Here is a 9,992-nt window from a genome sequence, read left to right as displayed (position 1 = left end):
AAATGATCATATTTAAGTTGTGAAACTTGTTACATTAAGCAATACAAATTAAACTACAACTACTTTGTACGATTTATCTTTATGAATTTAAGAGCATTCATTTTGGGGTTTAGCTCAGAAGTCTCTCTAATCTATCTGACTTTTTGTAGGAACATATTTTTCTGTTAGATTCCTCCTCTCCTGTCTTATATGCACAAGGAAAATTGTTAAGTATTCCAATAGACTTAGTTAAAAAGAAAAATTATGTGATAATTAAGCCAACCGCGTAGATTGATTAGTGTAATAGAAAACAGATAATTTCTGCAATAATTAAAAATAGTTACTATATAATTAAGCCAGCCGCGGGAAAAGGTATATAAAATGAATTATTTCTATACATGACAGATCATATGCTAAGGTCAACACCTAATCTATCTTTCCTATATCTCTTTTTCTTAGATACACCCATAGGTGAAGCCGAGCGCACATGTCCTAAATCGAAATTATAGTTTTTCATTTTCTTGTTAATATATACCCTAGTGTATGTATAAATATATTTGATAAACTCAAAAGTGGTGAAGTCATTTGATAACGTGTATGTACAACTTGTTCCTATAAATTCTGATCTCCCTATCCGTTCAAAATTAATAGCAGAGAGAAGAGACTTGAGAAGAAGAAGAAAAAAAAGAAGAGAAACGAGAGAAGAAAGACACAGACACACACACACAAGTTCACTCTACTCAATGGAAATGAACTCCCCACACGATAAGGCGGTGCAAGCTATCCTTTATGGACATAGCTGCGCCATGCGGTTGAAGATGCGACTCGACCATTCAAAAATGGCTGAGAGCGGACCGGTTTCAAGTTATGATCTTGCTAAATCGATCGTCGATTGCTTTTCCAATGCCATTTCAATCTTATCTGTTAAACCAAAATCCGAAGATGAACAGTTTTCTGATTTATCTTCAAGGGATTCTTCTCCTCCACCACCACAGGGGAGCCCCTCCAAGAAAAGGTATGATTTCTTTTTTAAGTTTGTTTTTAGTGCTTTCTTTTGTTTTTTTCTCCAAAAGATTCAACATGATTTATATTTTCAATGAATATTTAATATATATATATATATTTGTTAGATGTTAAGAATATATATATTTTTGTTAATTATAACTGAAATTACAACATTATATGTTGATTTTATGCTGATATTTTCATAATACTCATGCTTACAGGAAGATCGAAAGTACAAATTCAAGTGCAAATTGGAGGGACGATTCACCGGATCCGATTTACTATGATGGGTATCTTTGGAGGAAATATGGCCAAAAGTGTATTAAAAAATCTGCTCACCAAAGGTAATATTAGATATAGTACTCTAGCTATATTTTTGTTCTTGTCCGATCACCAATACAATTCTAATTTGGTGTTTGATGTTACAGGAGCTACTATAGATGTTCTTACAACATAGATCATAACTGTGGAGCAAGAAAGCATGAACAAAAGATCAAAGACAATCCTCCCGTTTACCGAACCACTTACTTTGGCCAACACACTTGCAAGACCAATCATAATCTGGATGCTATTTTTACTGCCGTTCAAGAACCCGTAGATGATTTGAAAAGTGCCCAAATGATCAGGTTCGGAAAAGATATCGATCAGGAGAAGGAACACCACTCAAATGGTTTCTCCTTGTCAGTTAAACATGAAGACGAAGAGAGCATCAGAGAGCAAACCATGGATCAGTACCATGAGATGGCCAGTAATAACCAAGATTGTCAACATGTGATTAAAGAAGATCTATCGTCACCATCAGGTTCTTATCCTCCTCCATCGTCATCTGGCAGTGAAAGTGCTGAGTTTGACTCAGATTTGTTATTTGACAACCAAGACTTGTGGGATCTTTATGATCAGTTTAACTTTTGATTGTGCTTAGATTTTTCAGCTAACTATTTTTAGAAATGTTTTTTTATAATGAGAATCTGTATTTGAGAGTTGTGGCTATTTATGTTATTGAATAGTTCTGTTGAGCAGAGGTAGATTATGTAAAATCGGATTTTGTCAGATTAATTGTCTACCAAGTTTTAATATTATGTACAAACGAACAGTATTTTATTTGGCATCAAATTAGAAACAAAATACGTACTATGGAACATTTCGATCAAAATATTTTGTTTAACCTTTTTATGTATTTTTTTTTTTTTGTAAATGTTTTCTAATGATTAATTTCACTGATTTAAGTTAATAACAAAATATCGGACCTAGGCCAACAAGTTAGATTGATCATTTTCTCGTTGATGGTCAAGTGATTCCTCTATTGACCTACCGACACCATATGCCCTTTGTGATTTATCTCCTTATTTGAACACTTCTCGGCGTAAAACGGTAGAAGTAATCTTGTATGTTTGATTTATTTTATACGCATTGGTATTATTATTCTGAAGAGTTCTACCATCTTCCTTTTCCAAGATTTCGATGATATGATGTAACATTACAACTAAGTTCTTTTGACAGAGATTAGAAATATACTAGAAAATAAATTAATAAAAACTGTGACTATTGGAATCATTAATATTAAGGTATTTAAAACGTTACAAATGTCAATGATGATAATATTTTCCTTTGTTTGTTAATTTTAAGATAAAATATTAAATACTGTATTTTGTATTATGGTGTATTAAGATTTCATCAAGAAGTAGCATATATATGCCCATATAATCTACTTTGAAATTTTAAATATATAACACAAAGAGGATTTATGCTAAAAAAGGAATGGAGTTGTGTGTGCACTCTTCACTCCATTATTAGAAAGTCTTATGAATAAGAAAAAGAGAAAGAAAAAAAATCTCAATTGAGAGATTTTCTCTTTACAAATGCAACTCTCCACCTTTCTCGTGTATTATTTTTTAATCTAAATTTTATTTCTTTTTTTTTGTACTTGTGGCAAAAAAAAAAAAAAAGGCTAAAGGAACTAGATTATGCAACTTTAAGAGTAGGTGAACCATTGTGAAGTAGTCTTCCACGGCCTTTGTGGTAGGTATCGATCTGTAGGCTAGAAGGATATTGCGGATGCTTCTATAAATCTGATGGAATAAAGACATAACCATGTGATGACTCACTCCTTTCTTTTCATAAGAAGAAAATCGTAGTTAGCATAGTACGAATGTACGATGTTTCAAATTTTGTGGAAACTCTTGGAGTTTTTGACAATAACCATGTGCTGAGTGTTGACCAATCTGCAAACATGCAAGGAGACTGACCAAACCAAAGCATAATCATGCTATGTGCCAAATTTCCTCTGAGAAGGTAAAATGTAATAGCTGAAGCTTGCAATCCCTAAGGTTGAAAGCTTCCTTTCTAGCAGAACAAGAAAGCCAGGTGTGTTATCTCACGAATTACTTGATCTCTCTTCAATCTTCAGATGTATTTAATTACAGGCCCCAACTATATCCTTTGGGGGCCCTGCAGGATCCTCATATATCTGACAAGTTTTCTACCCAAGATTATTTGGTATCATTTCAGACCCTAGCTAAATAAAAAACATCATACGTACAGTATACAGTAGTTACTAATTATGAATAATCTTACTATTGCACAAATACCATATACTATTAAAATTTAATTTTGTTGATTGGAAATATTTGTGCAAGTCTGTTTTAATTAATTATATTCAGATATGCATATAATGCATTGAACGTGTATAAAATCACTATAAATTCTAGTGATTAAACATTCATGAAAGGCCAAGTGCAAACTCTGAAGTGTTACTGTTGAAACTTGAAACTGTCGACAGTCGTATGTCGCTTCTTGGTTAGATCAGATGTATACTAGTTTATTTGAATTATTCTCTACGAGTCACGTCTGACTGCACATGGACCTGAATGCTACAATATTTGTTTGTTCCCTTAGCCAAGGAAATCATACTGTCATATACACCTCTATACTCACGTGGTTCTGAAATGATGAACTATTATGATGTGCATGATGCCACACCTATTGATGACGTCGATATTCTACGTAACCTAACGCAGGTTCCATGCCCTTATCCTTTTTGGTTACATTATTATTTGCTAAATATAAATTATACTACCAGTTGTCTTTCGCATCTTATTATAAGAAAAGCAAAATTGACATATTGTTTCCGAAGTAATAGTACTGGTCGATCTGGACGAACTACTAGATCAAGTTGAAACTTGAAAGTATATTAATACAAATCGTTTCCTATATATATAAATAATGCCAGATGAAAAGTAAAAGTCAACTACTGTCTATCCTTTCTATCTAATTTTTGATTAGTGAGATGGAGCACATGTTTATTTTTGTTTGTCGGATTCTTAATCCTTATCATAAACCATTATTTTATTATGCTTATGTAATAAACAGTGGCGGATCTAGCCAAAGTTTAGATCAGGTGCAAAAGGTGCAAAAATTAATTAGTTTTAGAGGGGGTTTGAACACCTCACCTCATTAATTATGTGGTGCATTCATTACCACTGCACCACTTATACCAACAATATTTATACTAAATCAAACAACTTTTATATTTCATCTGGTGCAGTTGCACCCCCTCCAACCTATGTGGGTTCATCCCGGTAATAAACATAAGGAATGTTTAATATAAGAGGCATTCTCAAAAATGCCCCTTTTTCCATATCTCTTTTTAAAAATACCCCTTCATGTTGACCATTTTTAAAACTACCCCTCTTTATATACAAAATGACCAAATTACCCTTTTTGAGTGACAGCAAGAATGTACAGTCATCAAAATCGAAAATATTTTTCCGCCAAAAAAAAAATTTTCCCGCCAAAATCGAAAACTTTTCCCGCCAAAAATATTGAAATTTATACCTTTTAAAAACCTTGTAAATGCTTTTAAAAAACTTTTAAAAGCGTTTACAAGGTTTTTAAAAGGTTTTTAAACACATTGTAAACGCTTTTAAAAACCTTGTAAATGCTTTTAAAAAGCTTGTAAATGCTTTAAAAGGTTTTTAAACACCTTGTAAACGCTTTTAAAAACTTTTTAAAAGCATTTAAAAGGTGTTTAAAAACCTTTTAAAAATTTTATAAAAACTTTTACAAGGTTTTTAAAAACATTGTAAAAGGGTTTAGAAGGTGTTTAAAAACCTTTTAAAAATCCTTTTAAAAACCATTTGAAAACCTTTTAAAAACCTTTTAAAAACCTTTTAAAACCTTTTAAAAACCTTTTAAAAATCTTGTAAAAGCGTTTACAAGTTGTTTAAAAAACCTTTTAAAACTCTTTAAAAAATCTTGTAAAAGCCTTTACAAGGTGTTTATAAGGCTTTTATAAGGTAGAAACCTTATAAAACCTTTTAAAAACCTTGTAAATTTTTTTTGGCGGGAAAAATTTTGGCGGGAAAATTTTTTTTTTCGAAATTTTTTATCAAAAGTTTTTTGACAAAAAAATTTTTGGCGGGAAAATTTTTTTGAAAATTTTTTGGCGGGAAAATATGTCAAGAATTTTTTGGCGGGAAAATTTTGTTTTTCTTTTTATTGAATAAAATAATTTTCATCTAAGGGTAAAATGGTCATTAAAAATTAAAAGAGGGCATAAATAATAATGGCCAGAAAAGAGGGTATTTTTGAAAAGGGGTATATCAAAAGGGGCATTTTTAACAAATTCTCTTAATATAATTGATATGAATATGTAGATAATTGATAATTGGCACACTTGTTATAAAATAATTAAAAAAATTAAAAATGGTTTTCAATCACACACATTTTGTTTAAGATAATGTAATTACTTTTCTATTATTATAAAATCAAAATTTAAATAAGAGGAATTTCTCAAAATACCACAATTTAAGGTTTTTTCCAAAAATACCATACTTAAGTTTTTTTTTTTTCAAATATACCACAAATTTTTATTTTTCAAAAATACCACAACCAAAAATATTGATTTTTTATTGTGTATGTTTTTTTGGGTTTGGGTTTAAAAAATTAAATTTACGGTATAGTTTTTAAGAGTATGATTTAGTGTTTATGATTTAGGGGTTAGTTTTTGATATAAAAATTTAGTTCAATTTTGTAATATTTCTAGAGAAAAAAATTCATTTTGGTGGTATTTATTGAAATTGACCTTAAAATAATCTGTTCATTATATAATTTGTTTAGTATCAAACGCATATTAAAATTTTAGTAGAGAATAATTAATAAAAACTAGAACATAAAAAATGAAGAAAACGAAACAGTAAACCATTGTTAGTTGAATAAATTTTCTAGCATTGCAAGCCTTTTAACAAAAAAAAAAAAAGTTCTTGCACTTTGCAAAGTGGGGGGAAAAAAGTAATTTCAACCCGAACAATTTCTAAAGTGTATTTTCATACCTAAACAACAAGACAATGTATTTTTCAACTTGAACCATTAACAAAATTCAAAAAAACTACCTGAACTTTTATTAATGGTGTCAAAATCAGCATTGACTAATTTAACCATTAATCAACTATTAAAAATAATGACATAGACGCTGACGGTGTATGTTTAGAACGCTGACAAGGCATATTATAATTATGGAAATTACCCTTGACAAAATTAATATTACCTTCTTAACCAAATAATATTATTTGGGTAAAAAAATTAAATATGAGGTTGGTACACTATTTTAAAATAAATTTATGTCATTACAAAGAACTGTAACTCGCAATTACATTGGTGGATTTTTAATTTTCTTATTTAGTTCAATGATTATGTCCATAGAACTATTTAGTTCAATTACATTATTTAGTTCTATGATTATTTAGTTTAATTACATTATTTAGTTCAATGGTGAGGTGTATGCAGAAACTGAATTGGACCATTCATTCTTTTCAATGCGAGTTGATCATGAACACTTTGATCTTGCTTTCAAGATGTTTGCTGATATGTCCATAATCTTGTCTTTAACTTGAAAGTGATTGAAAAGGAGCTAATAACTATCAATTCATGTATTTTAACTCGTCCAATAAATTCATTTTTTTGACATTTTTAATTTGTTATAATATTTATATCATTTATTTTCAGAATCTGAATTACACAAGTACAAAGATTTGGGTCGCTATGATCAACTTTTTTGCTATACAACTTCAGAAGTCCACCCTTTTCATAGATTTACCTAAGGGAATGAGGATTCCCTTACCCGTTCTGGAGGTGACCTTCGATCTAGTTTGGAGAAGCTATTCAATGATTGTTACATAGCTTCAAACATGAAGCTTGTAATAATTTCTCCTGATGGTAATGTATTCATATTTCATATTTGTTTTCTCATTTAACCATTAGTCAACTGTCAAAAATAATGACGTAGACGCTGACGGTGCATAATTAGAACGCTGACAAGGCATGGTATAATTATAGAAATTATCTTTGACAAAATTAATATTATCTTTTTAACCAAATACTATTATTTGGGTAAAAGAAAATTTTAAATATCTTTTAAATCATGAAATAAATAATTTTATAAATCTATTACAAAGTTCAATGAATATTTATAATTTACAGCTCTTATAAATTATTACATCATTGATTTTTAAACAAAATAACATTATTTGGATAAAAAAATTACAAAAAAAGCTTTTCTTAACACACAAAATCAATGATTTATCAACCTATTGCATAGTTAATTTTAAAAACATTTCTTAATCAAAACACATAGTCAATGGTTTTTTTTTTTGTCAACAACTTTATCGGTAAGCTTAAATAAGCCAATGTGAAGGAACATTGTTTACATACTGCTTTTGTTAATAATTTCTGATAAGTTTGATACCATTTATAAACTAATTAAGAAATATTCTTTTGATTTTTCTTCAAAAAATCATTGATGTAATAAATAATAAAAGTCGTAATTAAAACATTTTTTTTTTAAATTAAATGCAATATGTTAAAAAATCATCGATTAATTTTTTTTTTAAATATTTTGTGAAATTTTTACGCAAATAACATTATTTAGTTTAAAAATATTAATTTTGTTAAGAGTATTTTTTGTAATTATAATATTTACGTAGTGCCTCGACAGCGTCAAGTCATGCATCGTGAGCGTCCACATTGTGCCACATTAGCATTTTTACAGTTGACTAATGTTTAAATTAGTCAATACGGATTTTGACACTACTAATAAGAGTTTATGTAGTTTATTTGAACTTTATTAATGATTCACGTTAAAAAAATACACTGTCTTATTGTATAGGTAGAAAAAATATACCTTCTAAATTGTTGGGGTTGAAATATACCCTTTTCCTTTGCGAAGTGTCCACAGTCCACTAATAAATATCTCACAAGTTCCATAACCAACCGTACCAAGTGGATCCAGTTTTCCCAAATTTACTAATTTTGGTAATACCTTCCTGGCCCTATATTTTTAACATGGCATGCATGAGTTTCACAAAAAAGAGAGAAAAAAATGTCCTAAATCCTCATGAAAACTATGACATCGTATCGGATATAGCCCAAATTCTACTTTCCTCCTAGATATCTTTCTATAAATGCTTCCTAACCTATATATCCCAAAATTATAGTTTTCATCTATTTCCCCTATATATTTAGATCTTATCAATTTATAGAGTAAACCCGATATAAAACCAATCATATCAAATGCGAAACCAAAATTAAAACCCGAGTACCCGACTAATGTTAGAAAAACCCTACCAAAGATAATACATCTATAACCCATTAAAAACCCAAATCCTCATATCAAAACCTCATATATAATGAAACGACCGCACCTAGATTCCCTATCCTCACACGAAACACACGGGAACAATCTCACCGGAACCCCGTAATTCCGGCAAGAAAACCGGTGTCAACCGCTCCTTACAAAAACTTCTACAAATACTAACTAGATCCAACTAACTCTTATTCTGCAACTATGAACAGCAATCATACAATGTACTTGAGCTCCACAAGCATCTTACATTCGTAGACTTTGATTCCTCCTCCAACTGACCACTTTGTGAACCACTTGAACAAGCCACTTCAACATGTATTCCAAACACCACCTCATCTGAGTCGCACAACCAACCACCCCTAGCGACCGAGTAACAAGAGAGGTGGACTAGAATACTTTATTCTGTCCAGCCACGGAAATACTTTTCCGATGAACCCTTCGATTTACCATCTTAGCTTGAACCCCGCACTGCTGAGGTATAACTTGGTTCTCCAACCACCATGACCTAATACCATAAGCCATAAAAGCTCCTGCAAGGTTCCAGCTCGTACCGAGCTTGTTGGCTCACTCGACAATACAATTTACAACAGTATAAACTATACAAAACCTTCATTTTATCGTTCGAATAAAACAAAAACTAATCCTAATCGTTCAATTCGCAGTTCTACCGTTGGATATGGAGCCAATACTATCAAGAGTTTCTCCACCAAAATTTCGTCCTGATCAGGCTAGTTTTTGACCTCCAAACGTCGCCTAGAAAGAACCATCTCGGAATAGTTTCTAGGGTTTATACTTATCCCAGATTTCACAGTTTCCAGCAATTACTTGGCCAGGAAGCAACGCAAACTCTTCGTGGTTAACTCCAAATGAAGTTGTCTCTTCTTATTTGGAATCTTGGCTTGATGGATATTACCTCAGTATCATCATCTTACCGGAACAATGTCGGATATGCCGGAAAGCCTCCAAAGTCGGCTTCTCCACACTGCATTTATCTCCAAGCTTCTTCCACTTTCCTTCTCCTCTTCACCTCTGTCCACTCGGGCTTTGTTCTTTCACCACTAATGAAGCTTCCCACAGCCACAAAATGACCAACCAGATCCATAAGAGGCTTTCCCACCTCTATCACGTCTCTCTCTCTCATCTCCGCACATCTCGTTCTCTCTCATCGCCTCTCCTCACGGGTTGCACGTTTCCCTTCCGCCTATCCCTTGTCCGATAAGAACAGACCCAACCACGATACAGAAACGCTGGCTCTAAGACTCGAACACAATTACGACATCGGTGACTCAACCCATATAACGATGCCTCACTCTCCCTTTTATATAAGAACAACGTAAACAACACAACCGTACGACAACCACAAATGGAG

General features: G+C 31.6%; 1 protein-coding gene across 1 annotated transcript; it reads left to right on the top strand.

The window, feature by feature from the left end:
- Positions 411-2,060, top strand: LOC104770600 (probable WRKY transcription factor 38). The gene is made up of 3 exons (XM_010495049.1): positions 411-994; positions 1,206-1,328; positions 1,413-2,060. The coding sequence occupies exons 1-3, from the start codon at positions 723-725 to the stop codon at positions 1,894-1,896; spliced, it is 879 nt and encodes a 292-aa protein (XP_010493351.1). The 5' UTR covers positions 411-722; the 3' UTR covers positions 1,897-2,060.

This window comes from Camelina sativa, chromosome 20 (genome assembly GCF_000633955.1).
Source record: "Camelina sativa cultivar DH55 chromosome 20, Cs, whole genome shotgun sequence".
Taxonomy (NCBI): Eukaryota; Viridiplantae; Streptophyta; class Magnoliopsida; order Brassicales; family Brassicaceae; genus Camelina; species Camelina sativa.
Note: the sequence above shows the minus strand (reverse complement) of the source record. Positions and strands in the feature narration are given on the sequence as shown.

Coding starts and splice junctions, on each gene's coding strand:
- LOC104770600 (XM_010495049.1), top strand. CDS start 723: ATGGAAATGAACTCCCCACACGATAAGGCGGTGCAAGCTATCCTTTAT. Junction 995..1,205: donor GGGAGCCCCTCCAAGAAAAG/GTATGATTTCTT, acceptor TCATGCTTACAG/GAAGATCGAAAGTACAAATT. Junction 1,329..1,412: donor AAAAAATCTGCTCACCAAAG/GTAATATTAGAT, acceptor TTGATGTTACAG/GAGCTACTATAGATGTTCTT.